This window comes from Rattus rattus, chromosome 2 (genome assembly GCF_011064425.1).
Source record: "Rattus rattus isolate New Zealand chromosome 2, Rrattus_CSIRO_v1, whole genome shotgun sequence".
Classification (NCBI taxonomy): Eukaryota; Metazoa; Chordata; class Mammalia; order Rodentia; family Muridae; genus Rattus; species Rattus rattus.
This window is the reverse complement of record NC_046155.1, coordinates 69,053,733-69,069,772: the sequence shown is the minus strand read 5'-3', so window position 1 is coordinate 69,069,772 and position 16,040 is coordinate 69,053,733. Positions and strand designations below refer to the sequence as shown.

Sequence of the window (16,040 nt, the reverse complement as noted above, 5' to 3'; positions counted from 1 at the left end):
TTTGGAAAATAGGATTGGGCCCAGTGGTTGCTAAGCTGCTTCTTTTTAGCCTCTGAGGCCACACCCAGCACCTCTGTTCTGTGAGGCTCTGATGTGCTTACAGACCAGCCAGCCTCCTCCGCACACCTGAAGCTCAACAGGGGATCAGCTATGAATTGGCATTACTGGCCCTTAAAGGGCCACTGCATACATGCTTGGCGGAGCCTGTCTCCATACTGCGAACTACTCTACACAAACAAGGCAAGGCTCAGCTCCAAGTCATGCTGTTTCCTCAATCTGCTGGCCTATGCCAGTCCACGGAGCAGGCACTTGGGAAAGCCTATGGAACACACACAGGTCCCAAGTATTTCACCAAACTCCTTGGGGGAGGGGCTTCAGCTGTCACAATGTGGTGTTTGCCAGCCAGCATGAGACAAGGAAATGTAGCCCACCACCACATGGTAGAGGGTACATAACTAACTGGGTTGTTCTAGGAGGGTAGGTGACTAGATAGAAGCCTACTGTCATGTAGTCAGAGGGCAGCCGTAGCCTGCCACCTTACTGCCAAACTGCTTCCTTTCTCCCTAACCTACCACTCCTGACCCTCAGGTGGTGGCTCTCACCCTGCATTGCCTTTGAGAGACAGTCTTATCTTGGCTCCAACCCTGGCACCCTCATCCTGGAAGTCACCTCTCTCTTTAGGTGGAGGTGAAGGGAGTGCTGGGCTAAGCTGAGCCACCGCTGGCCTGACCTTCCTCCCTCATCAAAGCAGCTCTAATCTGGGTCCAGCTACTGTCTCCCTCTGAGTACAAATCTACACTCTGCTCCTTTGCCACACAGCCCCAGCCTAGACCCTCTCATAATGCTCTGCTTACTTCTAAGTCGTGAGGCCCAGATACCCCTCCACAGCCATACCACGAGCCCTCCCTGCACATCACAACACAAAGAAGGAGAAAGAAACACAGCCCTTGAGGTTCTCACCAGTTCAGGGATGAAGGTCCTGTGTGCTACAGAGTCAGCTCCCTGGTTGATGAGGCTTCTCCTTAGGATCATCACCATGGTAAGGACCTCAGGCACTGGGCTGCATCCCAGGTTGGGTACAGGCCATCTTTAGGTGGGCAGACTTGATTAACAGTGGTACTTGAGCATCCTGGGGAGTGATGTCATCGGAAACAGCTCCCCATCAGTTGCTCAGACTGGTGACAAGGCCCACTGGGAAGGGCCAAAAGTAGTCAACAACCTGGAAAGACAGAAGATAAGCAACGGGCTCAGAACTAGGAAAGCCTCAGATGGAAAGAGCATAGCTCGGCCCCTGTGATACAGAGAACCCCATGGGGATGGAACCACATTTCTTACTAAAGGAAGTGTACTCTGGGAAGCCACCAAAGCCTAGAATCACTTTCTTAGATCTCTCTCTCTCTCTCTCTCACACACACACACACACACACACACACACACACACACACACACACACACACACACCAGCTAGCCTTAGATATCCAATAGCCAATGCTCTGCCAGACAGAGCAACAAATTTGGGTCCAGCCATGAGACATCTTCAAGAGCATAAGTTCTGAGATGCTAGCAATATGTGGTTCCTGGCAATACAGCATCTTATCACTGACTGGGCTGGCTTTGCAAGCACATCAAGCTCACATTAGGACAAGTTTAGACTGGCTAAGGATCAATATTCCTCATCCCCACATCCAATATCAAAGGGGGAAGGGAAGCCAGAGCTGGGCCCTGGCTTACCTCATCTACCTTGTTATAAACAAATGCTACAGACAAATCAGGAAGGTCTATTTAAAGACATGTGCCCCATTCTTAACCGTTGTAGTTGTGTCCCTTTCCCCAGAGTGAACCGCACCAAGTGACCTAGGAACTACTGCCCAGACCTCCTTGGTACTGTCATTCGCCAAAGATTATCATGCAGCCTCCTTGTTCATTGTGTCCCACCAAGCAAAGGCAGAAACTGCACAGGCTTCCGGGCAGGTCTGAAAAGCCATTCCTTACAAGGTGACTTCTCTGAACTTAATTCCCCATCCCTACCAGTCTGTGGTTCAACCTTCAAAAGAAAGTTACATGGATATAAGGATCAGAAGGTCACCATTAAAACCTAAAAAATAATGGAAATAATAGCAAAAAAGGAAAAGAAAAGCAGCTCCTAATCTGTAATTAAAACTGGAATGTTCAGTGCAGGAAAATGTTTTAGAAACTGCTGTGTGAAAATTAAATGCACCCTGGTATTTACTTCTCATCCAGCTTGTAAATCATATTTTCCTGTTTACTTCGATTAGACTTTACAGTGGGTACTGTTGAAGCTGCTACGAGAGGCCAGCTGGTAAGCACAGGAAAATGACCTCCTAACTTCTTCGAAAACAAAGTTCGTCCAAAGTGCAAAATCAGGAATGGGGAGGGGGTAGTCAATGCATTTATAAAGCTTGACTGTTCAGGAAAGGAGGCGGGGGGGTGGGGGTTTAAGAGTCTCTGGCGACACTGGGAGACCTGCTTCATGCTTCGATACCACATCAGTCTCCAAACTACATCCCAACCAAGTGTGATGTGTTTAAGGAAGGAATGTCAAACCATTCCGCCTAGTTCTGGCTTAACAGCAGGGCCAGAAGTGCCTGCTGGCCCTCTGCATACTTGGATCAGGAGCAGGCCAGGAGGGGTGCCCCTGGACTCACCCTTCAAAGGGCCCTTTGTGCTGCCTCGGCAGGGGAGGCCCGATGGCAGCCATCACCTTTCTGGGTGTGAACCTCAATTCAGTTCTAGGGCAGGCAGCCATTGGCAGGAGGCCTGGGAGGTAAACTTACCATTTCCTTCTCTAGGTGACTGGTAGGCTCAGTGGTCATAAACTCAGATCCTAAGACCAGCATATCTGGGTTGGAATCCCCACTCTTGAAATATTTCTCTGTGGGGCTCAGTTTCCCTCTTGATAAAAAAGAAAACACTGGCTGCCCTTAAGATTATTGTATCCTAGGAAATCAGAGCTCAAGCCTTTTGCTCTGTGCCTGGTTCATCTGAGAAATCATAGTAGCTACTACCGTTAGTTTCAGGGGAAGCCGCTTTCCAGGGATGGACATCCAGACAGCCATCCTCTCCAATTTATTTAAATTCCATCAGCAGGAGCTTGGCTGCATTAGGGCCTATCCCTCCGGTGAAACTGGGAGACCAGTAAAAGCAATGCTATGGAAATCTATTGCCATGGAAACACAACAGCCCTTCCAGCCACTGCTCTTCTCTCCACAAAGCAGCAAAATGGACCTCCCCACTCTTTCCAGCTCCACCCTCACTGTAGCCCCTACAAAGGGTAGTTGGCAGAGGCAGCACAAGGGTGGAGCACTGTAAACACCTGTGTACCTGAGTGAGTGGTCAGTAAATGACCACAGGTCTGGAGAAAGGAGGAGTGCGGCATCATCCCTGCCCTCACAGCTCTGAAAAGAGGCAGCAGAGAGCAGAGGGAAGGGCAGTGGGGGGGAGTATTAAAGCCTCCCCTGAACAGGAGCCCAGGGCAGGAACACCCTGGCTGCCCACTCACAGGGGACTGATTAAATAAACTACAGTAGAGTTGTGTGACAGCAGGCTGTGTGGCCTTTAAAATGGTTTTAATGAAACAGTCAGAACATGATGTGGGGAATGGTACGCATGCTGGCAGCCATGCACAGGGTACATGGAAGGCAATAGGACAGAGAGCTGGAAACACCCTGAGCTCTGAGAGCCATGCTAAAAGCAGACTTTATTCTGCAACATGGTGGTTCCCAGGAGCTGTGGCTGGAACGGGTTTCTGGGACCTACTGTAAGAGTCTTTGCCCTTTACATGCCCCAGCACAATCCCTTGAACAGAGTTGAGCTCAGCACACACTTCTGGAATTAGGCTAAATCTCAGCAGCTTCTTTGAATCTGGGTATATATAGCCCCGGAGAGGCTAATCCAGACCAGCAGAGCTTGGCGCAATCTGGAGTTGCCTAGGATTCTTTTGACCAGTAGCACAGGCTCAAACAACCCCAACCTGTCCAGTGACCTGGACCAATGTAAGAAAACCTCTTAGAGAGAGAAAGGGAAAGCACTAGGTGATTCTAGGAAGGTGGGTGACAGACAAGACAGAAGCCTAGCTGTCTTCGAAGCTGCCCCTTGAGCACAGGAACTGCTTGACCAGGTTGGTTTTCTCTGTAACCTCACTTAGAGCAGCTTTTATCTACTGAGCACTGCTGGTGGTCTGTCTCTAAGGATTCACCAGTTCACAGTGTAGCCATGTTATGGGGTTGTAGGGCAGGGACACTGCCCTTTAGCAGGTGTCATGGGACTGAGTTAATTAAAAAAAAAAAACTATTATAAAAACATGTGCCTGGCCACACCCAGCCACTCCTGTCTCACCATGTGATCTCTCCCTTTTCCACATAATGTGATACCATTTGCCCCAGCCCTTCAGAGCTGAGACAATTCTTCAGCCATGCCACGAAACCTTCCCTCTGAATAAAATCTACATAAAGTTGCCCAGCCTTTGCTCATCGGTTAAGAGCACCGACTGCTCTACCAGAGGTCCTGAGTTCAAATCCCAGCAACCACAATGGTGACTCACAACCATCTGTAATGAGATCTGATGCCCTCTTCTGGTGTGTCTGAAGACAGCTACTACAGTGCACTTATATATAATAAACAAATAAATCTTAAAAAAAAAAAAGCTACCCAGCCTTGGTTATTTTATCATAGCAGCAGGAAATGAATGAACAATTCAGGTATTATAGCTCATGCCTATAATTCCGGAATTTGAGCGGTGGGGGCAGAAGGACTAGGGGTTCAAGACCACAGCTTCAGATACATCATATCCCGTCTCATATTAACACCACCCCACACTAACGCAACTACCTACTGTGCTAGTAAAAGCTGCTTTACACACATTAGCTGTAAAGTAGGTTCATGTATCCCCGTTTCACAGCCACATGAAGCAGCTCGCCAGCACTGAGTCTGAAAACTGGGATCTGTCTCTGGTGGATCAGCTCCCACGCTTCTAACTTCCCACAGCTGCCCACCTGTCCCTCCCATGTGTGCCCTTCAGAAACCCACTCAGGCAACTATTACACAGCCTAGCAATCAATCACATTCCTCAGCACTTCTCCTGGAAAATTAAACACAGTCACCACAAACCCTGCCACAAATGCCTTACTCATAACAGCCAAATCAGGGAAGCATCCAAATGTCCTTCAGTGGTGAATGGTTAAACAGTGGCTCATCCAATCTAGGGAATACCACTCAGCAGAAAGGGAGGAACTAGTCTCACACCCTACGAGCTTCCAAAGAACTATTCTGGGCTTTTAAAAAAGTGACTCCCCTAGGGTTAAATTGCTATATGATGTCATTTATAACAAACTCTTGAAATTATAGAATTATAGAATTGAAAACTAGCAGTTGTCAGGAGCTTGGAAGGCGGTGGTGTCAGAAAAGCAACACAAGATACACTGGGAAAGATGAAAGTGTTCCAAACAACACTGTCCCATGTCTACTTCCTGTTTCTGACGTCGGGCTTCAGTCTAACAAGCTAATACTATTAGGGAAAACCACCCACGCTTCAAGGCCAGAAGAGCCTAGGTCCAAACGCCTGCCGGTACCATGGTGCTAAGAGCATAAAGCCAACGTTCAAATCCAGGCCTGATCCTTGCCATTTCCCTCCCTAGCACACTCAGGCTTTCTTCTCTGCTGCTCTGTTTGATACAGGGTCTTATCCTATAGACCAGGCTGGCCTGAAACTCATTTTGTAGCCCAGGCTGGCCTCAAACTAATGGCAATCCTCCTACCTCGGTCTCTTGAGTTCTGGACTAGAGCTGTGCACTACCACACCTAGCCTGGGCCTTTCTCTGATACCACAGGGACAGGGACGGCTTTGCTCTTTCACACATGTCCTTCCTAACAGAAAACTGTCTCACTTCTCTTCTATATACTTCGGTGAGGTTCATGGGCTTACATTTTTGAATGCAGCCATGTGATAGCACTTGCAGTCCAGCCACTTGGCTTCCAGAGAATGGTGCTGAGCACACACGGAACATCTGTGGCAGGAGTGCATGCTAAGTGAATTAACACACATGGAAGCTCTGCAAACTACACAATTCCCCATGAATCTTAAGACTGCAAGAGTATGCTGAGGGAAGGTGTCCGTCATCCATTTTGAAAGGTTATCCCCTTAAAAGAAACTGACCACACTGGAGCACAGCTGGACTTCTCCTCCTTTTAACATCTGTATTCAGTCTGTGTGGTTGTACAGGCAGCAGTACCTCGATGTCTTAAAAACAGAACCCTGACTGGAGCCTAAGCGTGGACTTGGCCACAGGCACTGATTTTCCTGACAGTGTCTTGGGTTCCACTTCCCCTCTCATTAAGCAAAGGAAACAGGAGGGGACGGCAAGATCACAAGGTCTTTGTGAAGGACTTAAGCACGTTGAAACTTTCGTGACAAGTCATCTGGAGACAGGATCTAGGAACAAACTTATGAATATCTGGGGGAGTGCATGTCTCCATGATCACAATGCCTTCAATCATATTCTCTAACAAGTCAGAAGCATGAGCAGAGCTGAGGCAGCTGTGTCCTGCAGGCCTGCTCCCTGGCTACCAAGAGAAGGGAACTGCACGGGTGGGTGCCCTTCCTTGTTGATGGTCTAACCAAGCCACCTATGTTGAAGGATGAGCATGGAAAGCTGCTTAGGGACTACATCCAGAACGCTACCTTCCAGACCAAGGTGACACTGAGAAGTTGATACTGCAGTTTCAACCGGACGAAGGTCCTGAGGATGTGTAGCCCCACCAGAGTACACACTTCAATTCAGCCCAGCCTCCTCAGTACTCATGAAAGATTGATTAGGAAAGACAGGAAGAAAAGAGACAAACAAAAACCTCTGCCATCAGAATTTAACATTAAGGATATCCTCAGTACCAAGGCTGATTTAAGAAAACCCCACAATAGAAACCATATCCATGAAAAGCTACGTGTGTGTGTGTGTGTGTGTTTGTCCGTGATGCACACGTGTGTGTGTGAGATGCATGTGTGTGTGTCTGTCTGTGATGCGCACACGTGTGTGTGTGTCTGTCTGTGATGCGCACGAGCGTGTGTGTGTGTGTGTGTGTGTGTGTGTGTGTGTGTGTGTGATGCGTGTATGTGTGTCTGTCCATGATGTGTATGCGTGTGTGTGTGTGTTTGTCAGTTTTGGAGACAAGGTCTCTCACTAAGCCTGGTGCTTACCTATTTGACAAGCCTCAACTTAGATCTACTAAACACAAAGCTTCAATTTAGAGCTGCTTGAACTCCAAAGGCTGTCGTATCTACTAGACCCTGTGGAAATGGCTCAGTTGGTAAAGTGCTTGCCTTGCAAACATGGAAAACTGAGTTAAATTTCCAGAACTTACTTGGAAAAAAAAGAAGAAAGAAAGAAAAAAATAGCCAAACCCAGCCCATAGCTTTGCATGTAATCCCAGCACTAGGGAAACAGGAGGCCAGAGGATCCCCTCAGGCACACTGGCGAGCCTGGCCTGCTTGGCAAGTTCTGGCTAATTAGAGAGACCCTGTCTTAAAACACACGCGCGTGCACAGGAACTCCAGGCTACATACACACCTTTATCTACCTGTATGCACATGTACATACCCATGCACACGTTTACATGCACAAAAACACACACTGCTTTAATGCCAAGGTGCATATATCTCTCAAAGGCAGCTCTTCTTAAGCAATCTAGGGCAAGCGCCAGTTCTCTGGAATATAGGTTAGCACAGCAGCACAGGTCACACTGCAGGCAGCACGAATGGACAGGTGAGGATGTCTTGAAGGTGAAAGGGGGATACAAAGCCATCACTTCTCATCTTTTTCTGCACAGCTTAGCTAAGTGCATAGAGAAGGTCATATGTCCCAGACATGGAAGGAATTACACTGGTCCAGCCAGAATCTGTGCTTATCCACCTTCCCGGTGCCCCCTGGGCCTGTCTTCCATTGTATGCTGACCACAGCACGCTTTACCCTTCTCTCAAAGTTCATGTATAATGTGTGCAGCTTAGGTGTGGCCCTGCTTCAATCATCCTCAAACTCAGTACTAAGGCACACAGCGGGAGCCTTATCAATGTCTATCTGCTAATCAAAGCTGAGGATCAGCACCGGAAAGCTGTACTTCCAAGGTCAGCCCAAGGTGAGCCATGTGGCTCTGGGCAGCTTATACTACTTTGTTAATACACAAGGCAATGCATAAAACTGTGTTCTAGTGAGCTCAGGCATAAGGTTAGGAAATGATGTTCTCTCTGGTGGGGGCATAGAAACACCCCTAGATCTACTGAAACCCTCAGCACATGTCAGAGAGCAGACATTTACTAAATGCTTGCTAACTGGCTAAAAATAAAAAATCCCGTCACTGAACTGCTGATGCTGTGCGCTCAAGGGACGAGGGGTATTTCCTTCTTGCAATCCCAAAGCATTTGTCATTTGTAAACGAAGAAGGTTGCCTCCCCAACCCCTATGCCTGCTTCAGAATGAGGCGTCATAAAAGGTGTTCTCTTCAGTCATGGGATGAATACATCTTCCTGGCCCAGAATTTTGGGTAATCAAAGTCTACTGATGTCTCATATTTGAGGAAGGCCTTGAAGTTACAGTGCAAAGCTAGAAAGGGGCCCGGCCTTTGCCTCCCCCTCCCCTTCTTCATAGAGGGGAGGAAATAAAACACAATAGTAAATTAAGTTGCTAAACCAACCCAGGACTGTTTTCTAGGACATTCCAATCACTGGCTCAGTGTCACGGGGATTTTCTGTTCTTCTTAAGCAAACATTTCAAGAGGGAAGGGAATGACATTATTCCAAGACACAGATATGCTGTGGTGGGGAGCAGAACAAATCTGCACATGGGAACAAGAGGGCCCATGTTGTGTCTTCATACTGAGGGCAACAGTATCCATGGCCTGTCAGGCACTTGTTTATCAATAAGAAAGAGCAAAGAGATGGGTTCCTATGTGCACTCCTCCAGTTCTCACCACTAGCCACTGCGAGAGGCCTTGCTGCAGCCTGGAGTGTGCTAAGCCACTTCCAAGGGAGGGAAATGGGAACAGGTTTCAGGGGAACTAGTACTCACTGACAGCACGGGCTACACAGCACCCTTCTCCTCCTCCAAGCCGGGATGAAGAGCGGAATGGGGTGAACAGGACTATGACAGGACAGCCAGGGCCCTCAGGATAAACTACAGCAATAGTAAGCCACTTAGCCTAAGACAATCATGACCTACCTGCTCATCAGACCTATTTCTATTATATCAAATCTAATCAATTCACAATTTACAGTAGAGGTGAGGAGTTAAAAAAATTAAAGACAAAACTAAAAATGGAGACGTTCAGATAAGAGACAATGTGGAATGTGAGGGTGGGATGGGTCTTAGGAAGTGTGGACTCTGGACCTAGCAATGCCACTCACTGGCCAGCAATGCCTTATCTGCCAAGTCACCTGACACATAGATGGTTGGGTCAGACTAGCTCTATCAGAAATCCAAGTACAGGAACATATCAGCTACGTGGCTCTATGCCTTTTTGAGCCACACTTTCCTTACCTGTTATATGCACATGGGAACCCCACACTGGTCCCAGAACAATCACTATACTGGGTCATGTTTCAGTATCACTCACAACTGATAGATAGTATTCAAGGCCCCAGGAAACAGAGCAGTAGCAAAAGTCAAATCCTCATTGGCTGCCACAGGGCCCAAAATGTGACATCCTCACATCCGCATATTTTGGTGAAGGCAAGAGCCTTCTGAATTATAAGAGTTTCTTGAGGAAGGAAAAAAATTAGCCATTGGTCAATTCATCTCAGGACAAGAATTTCATTCTCTTCCCTTACAAAACTTAACAACAACAAGAAGCCAGCCTGTGTACATATGTGTATATGCACATTAATGTGTGACAATGCTGGTACACGCATGCTATGACATGTGTGGGGTCAGGTGACAACTGAGTGTTGGCCTTCACTTGCTTCCTGGTTTCAGACAGGATCTACTGTTCATAACTGTACACTCCAAGCTGGCTGGCACATGGTGTCTAGGGACTCTGCCATCTTAACTTGGGAGCCCTGGGATTGATGCTATATGCACTAGTGCGCTGGCTTTAAGTGGTTTAGAGATCTAAACTCAGCTCATTTGCATGGCAAGTACTTCACCCACTCAGCCGTCTCCTCAGCCCAGGAAATGCTTATGAGGTACAGGGCACTTCTGTAGAAATGTTCTTTCCTTCTGGGAGGCCGATTCACCTTAGCCCAGGATACACCGCAGCTTCCTAACAGTATGGCTTCAGCGATCAGCCAAGCAAAGAAAAGCATGCCTGCTGCCCCTGTGCTTGTACCAGACCCAAGGCCAAGGCACTAAGCAGGGACAGTCACTTAGGGTGCTCTTTATGACAGAGGCTGAGAGGTGAGTGGCTCCAATATCCTCACCCAGACCAGGATCACACTTATTTTGTGTGGGATACACTGGAGGTAATACTGGGAACAGACCTACGAGCTCTGTAGGAACTATGATAGACACGAAGGCCACCAGCTTTCCCATCCGCCACCCACGCATCCTGACCTCAGTGCACACTTCAAGACTTCCCCTTCCTGATCAGGTGGCGTCAGACCCAGTCTATTTTGCAGAGGTGGTACAGAAATTAATCAGAGTAACCAAACACACTTGAGCTTTCTGTCTTTTCTCCTCAACCCTATATCACCGCAAGTTCTAAGACATCTTCAAGTTCAAGAACGCCATCAGCTGCCAAAACAGCATCTGAGAAGCTCAGAGCTGCCTGGCAGGTCTGTCTATGACAGACAGACAGGAGCCACTACACTAGCAGCCGTCTTGGGTCAGATTGCCAGAACCATCCATCTGGTCCCCAGGATGGGGAGGGTTCCAAAGGGCAGGATCAGCTCCAGAAAGCCCACTCCCAGCATCAGCTGCAGCATCACAGCAGGGGAACCTCTAAGTACAACAGCAACCATCTGTCAGCAGACAAACCAAACCATCACCGGACTCTGGCATCTTTAGATAGAGAAAGAGACTCCCACTCTTAATTCTAAGCTCAGTCCAGGTATTCAGTCTATGAACAGACAGGCCATGGAATTTACAGAAGTAAATTTGCAGGAGCAGCTGCTCACTGGGTCTTCCTTTCTGTCTGACAGGGTGTGGAGTCATAAGAAAGGACAAGAATCTCATTTGCAAATTCTTCTCCACTTCCTTCTACACCAAGTCTCCTGAAAGGGATGAGAGTACAGACCTGGGGCAGAATCTGTGGCTGGCTAAAGGGGAAACAGCATAGCCAACCAATCACCCAGGCTAGAAGCAAAGCATTTTGGGAAGCTATCTAGCCTCTTTCAAGCCTCAAACCAATCTCTGCACATCTCTGGAGATTCGAAGGACCCTGAAAGAGTTAACTCAATTTCCAAAGATGAGTACACCATCTTCCTCATCAAAAATAACCTATGCCCCAGAAGAAACAAAAATTTGTTCTACTGTTTGTCCAAAACATACCCTAAAGTGCTTGACAAACTGCCAAGGCCGCCAGCTGCCGCTGTACTTATCATGCTGTTGCTGTCATCCCCCAGCGGCACCATTGGAACCAGGTTTTGGTGCAGATGTCTGTGCTCTCAGGAAGCCCACTCACTGCGTCAGCAGCAAGGTTCACTGCAGGCTCTGAACACTCCACCTCCACACACCTCCCAAGCCACGTCGCTCAGACGTGTAGCCATGTGGAAGAGCACAGCCACCAACCAACGCTGCCAGCCTGAACCACGAGCCAGGCTAGGGAGGGTTTCTCGCTCTCAGAATTAAAAATAACGACAGGGGTTGGAGAGATGGCTCAGTGGTTAGGAGCATTTACTGCTCTTGCAGAGGACCCAAGTTTGGTTCCCAGGACCCACGTAGTGGCTCATAATCTTTAACTCCAGTTCCAGGAATCTGACACCTTGTTCAGGCCTCCAAGGGCTCTTACATACCCACAGCACATAAAAACTCAAGTAGGCTCACAATGTCTGCATACAAATAATAAATCATTTAAATAATAATATCACAGTTAACCATGAATGAGATGAGAACAGATGAAATTGAATAGATATGGAGAGGTGAGAGCCTGGCACTTGGGCGCAAAATCCATGCTTAGTAAATGCTATACTGGAGGTCCTGGAGAGTCCATCTGACCAGTAAGTGTATCAGTTGACTCGATCAAGCTTACCAAACACATATTTTGGGTGTGCTGGGATTGTGGTAAGGTAGAAGACATAGCCATCCAGCTCTGCTCCAAGAAGTGGGAATCAGTGATAGTCAGTGGGTGAGTAAATGAAATCACTGAGAGGGAACGCTCACATCTGAGGGGCTGAGGACATGGTCCAGTAGTAACTGCCTACCACAAGAGCAAGCAGACCTAAGACCGAACCCTTAGAACACACAGAAAGAGCTGTGGGTGGTGACAGGTCTGTAACCTCATCTCTGGTGAGGCAGGGACAAAAGATCCCTCGGGCTCAAAGGCCAATCAGCCCAGCCTAGGCGGCAAGCTCCAGGTCCCAGGGGAAGAAGCTGTCTCAAATAATAAGGTGAAGGCTGGAGTTTAATTCCCAACATCTGGTTAAAACATCTGCATAGAGTGGTGTGCACTTGTAATCTCAAGTCTCAGAGAGGCTGAACCAGGCAGATTCTTGGAGCTCACTGTCCAGGTTAGTCAAATCAGTGAGCCCCAGGACTCAAGGAGGAATCTCATTGCAAAGTGAATGACTGCTGAGTAACAACGCCTAAGGTTGACCTCTGGTCACATACACACACACACACACACACACACACACACACACACACACACACACACACACACACACACACACACGTGCACACCACACAAATGCATACACACAAGCACACATAAAATAATTTTTAAGAAGAGAAAATCCATGCTTAAAAATAAATAGTGTTGGGGTTGGGGATTTAGCTCAGTGGTAGAGGGCTTGCCTAGCAAGCACAAGGCCCTGGGTTCGATCCTCAGCTCTGGAAAAAAAAAAAAAAAAAAGAAAGAAAGAAAAAATAGTGTTAACGAACCTGGACTCTGTGAGGTCCAAAACCCTGCACCACAGTGCTGTAAGGATTACAAAGCCTTCCCGGATGGCTCCCTCCCACGCCCTTAAATGTCCTCTGCCTGAGCAGGCCCTTGTGCACTTCACTTATTAACAAACTGGCAAACAGGCACTACAGCTGTGATGTTCATGTGGCACAAAGCTATCAAGTGCCCAGAAGGAGCATCTGCCTACTTGAGGTCCCGCCGGGCAGGGCTGGTAGAGCCGGGCTGCTTCAGCCAGGCTGGCCTGGTCATGCCTGCTACTGGGTGTGGCCCAGGGGTCAGAGTTAGCACAGAAGTCTTTGAGCAATACTGACCACACCCCTGGATAAGCCTCATTCTCTGAGAGCCCACACAGGGCCTTGGGCCCCTCTGCAGAGAAATCACAGACAAAGGCAGCTAAGTAACAAAACTAAAATTGAGTGGAACCCAACTGCCGCAGAGAGGAGTAGGTCCAACTTGAGATGCATGAAAACATAATTGGCCAGTGTCCTAGTCCCACACTGCTGCTACTCTTCCCGATGTCCCTGTGAACCACAGGAGCCATGAGTGCCTATCCATCCATCCATCCATCCTACAGACAGTCCTACTCATGTGCAAGGTACACAGGCCATGTGGTGCTGCCAGGCTGGGAAGAACCCTAACCACCTAACAGGAGCAGCATGAACAAGTGTCGAGGTCTTCATGCCAAAGCACAGAGAGTAGTTTGCAAAGAAGGGGCTATGAGAGTACGGCTGTCTCAAAAGAACACCTTCCAAACAGCACCAAGTCAAAAGGAAGGAAACGGAAGAATGGGCGCAGCAGCTCCCACTGGGGAGAAACTGGACACTGTACTAATGGGCAGGAGTCTCTCAAAGGATGTAAAAGAACTAAGATCAGCTGTCTGCAGGGAGGCCAAATAGGGATCCAAGGGCAGGGCACCCACCAAGGAATGAATGCCCTTTGTGTATTGATCTATGCAAAACTACAGAACATTTTTAGAAACTAATATAAATAAAATATAAGGGCTATGGAGATGGTTTAGTCAGTAAAGTGTTTGGCATGCAAGCATGAGGACCTGAATTTGGAACCCTAATACCTATGTAAAAAATAAGGTGTTGGGAGGGGGAGGGGTTAGGGGGAAGTTGGCCCGGAAACCGGGAAGGGGAATAACAATGGAAATGTAAATAAGAAATACTCAAGTTAATAAAGATGGAAAAATAACTACAACATTGCGAGTCTGAGGTCCACATCATAATCTATGCATGCTGGGATCCTGGTGAGAGATGTTAGGAATAGTCTACTTTGAACACAGAGTTTAAATGTAGATTAAAGAAAAATTTGGAAATCATGTCTAATAAGACATAATCCCATAGCAATTGTGCCAAGCATCTTGACCAGATAGTATCTGAGTCAGAAACGATGACAGAGGATTCCCCATAAGCCATGGGAAATCACTGGCTATGTTCCTGGGGACGTCAGAGTCACGGCGGTTTGATGTGTCAGGAAGAGCCAATCCAAGTGGATTGAAAGCTCAAGCGAGGGATAGGATGGAGGAGAAGCGAGCAAGGCAGATGGCTGTAAATTATGGATGAGTAAAGAGAAAGTTCATCTTTTTGTCATTTTTTTTTTCTGTTTTTTACTCTCAGAATAGATACCTCCAAGGTGATTTCCACGATCTTCCTCAGTCTTGAGGTTTGGGATTCCTGGTTTGGGTCTGCAGAATTGAGACAGTGTGAGTTTTTCCTATATTCTTAGGTAGGACTTTCTGTTTTGCGTTTCATGCCTCTTGCCATCTCAGTTTCTTATCTTGGAAGAGGAACTGTAGGCAAAGGATGAATACAGCATGTATAGAAACGAAACGTTCAATAAGATTATTCCACATTGAGAGTGTACAGAGAAAGAGATGGTGATCACTGCAAAGGGTTCTGTAAAGTCTAAGGTACACTCAAGGATCTGGTAGTTAGGGTTTCATTTTCTTTTCTTTTTTTCATGGATATCCTATCGACAGTACTAGTTGTCAATTTTTCAGTCAATGACCAAATTTAGAGAATGGACAGATGATGTGGGTTCAATGATGACTACAATTGCAGGTGTTGTATGAGTCATGCATGGATGATGAGTACAACTTTTCGAGTCTGAGGTCAAAAAAAAAAAAATAAAGATGGAAAAAAATAAAGAAAAAAAATAAGGTGCTGCAGTATGTCTATAACCTCGCCACAGGGTCGGGGAAGGGGAAAAGGGAGAGCCTGGGGCTCGCTGGCCAGCCAGTCTGTGAGCTCTAGGTTTAATGAGAGATTGTCTAAAAATAACCCAAAAGAATAAGGTGGAGCAGTGGTTAGGGAAGATGCCCCATGTCTACCTCTAGACCCCATACACAGGCACACACGTACTCATGCCCACATATATAAACGGAATACAGATGCTTACCAGCTTTACAGAATGGCTTGCACATGCATGGACTAGTTCTACGAGGTTAGCAAGAAAGTGGACATGGCTAGGGGTCCAGACTGCTTTTCACAGCTGAGCTGGTACCCTGCACTTATGCTGCTGTCACTTAAAACACGAGAAGCCCCTGGGTTCGGTCCCCAGCTCCGAAAAAAAGAACCAAAAAAACAAAACAAAACAAAACAAAACAAAACAAAACACGAGAAGCCCCTATAGCCCCTAAATACTCTTTATTGTTTCATGCCTCGAGACCTCTGTTCACTGGCTGGGACTTGTTCATCCTCTTCCAACTGCCCTCTTCAACTCTAAACTCACCACCTTAAGCTCACTCCTCCAACGACAGGAAGCCCCTCTACCTGGCCCTCTCTATCACTCTGGGCTTCACAGTAGTTACCTGTGAGCTTCTAGAGGGCACCAGCCTAAGTCAGTCCCAGCCACAGTACCTGGCAGGCAGGGCTGTTCAGAAGATGTCTGCTGAAAAGAAACAAGGCCAGGCGTGGTGAGGCCTGCCTGTGAATTTGAGCCCTTGGGAAGCAGCAGCAGGAACACTAGGAGCT

The 16,040-nt window shown here is 47.5% G+C and overlaps 1 protein-coding gene and 1 pseudogene across 1 annotated transcript in view; one reads left to right on the top strand and one right to left on the bottom strand.

The window, feature by feature from the left end:
* Fam53b (family with sequence similarity 53 member B) overlaps positions 1-1,215 on the bottom strand; it is a 65,500-nt gene extending 64,285 nt beyond the window's left edge. The window contains exon 1 of the mRNA XM_032892418.1: positions 961-1,215. Coding sequence (XP_032748309.1) covers positions 961-1,038 — 78 coding nt within the window. The 5' untranslated portion in view covers positions 1,039-1,215. The remainder of the gene's footprint in view (positions 1-960) is intronic.
* A 13,887-nt stretch (positions 1,216-15,102) lies between these two features.
* Positions 15,103-15,184, top strand: LOC116894953 (annotated as a pseudogene).
* Positions 15,185-16,040: the final 856 nt, after the last annotated feature.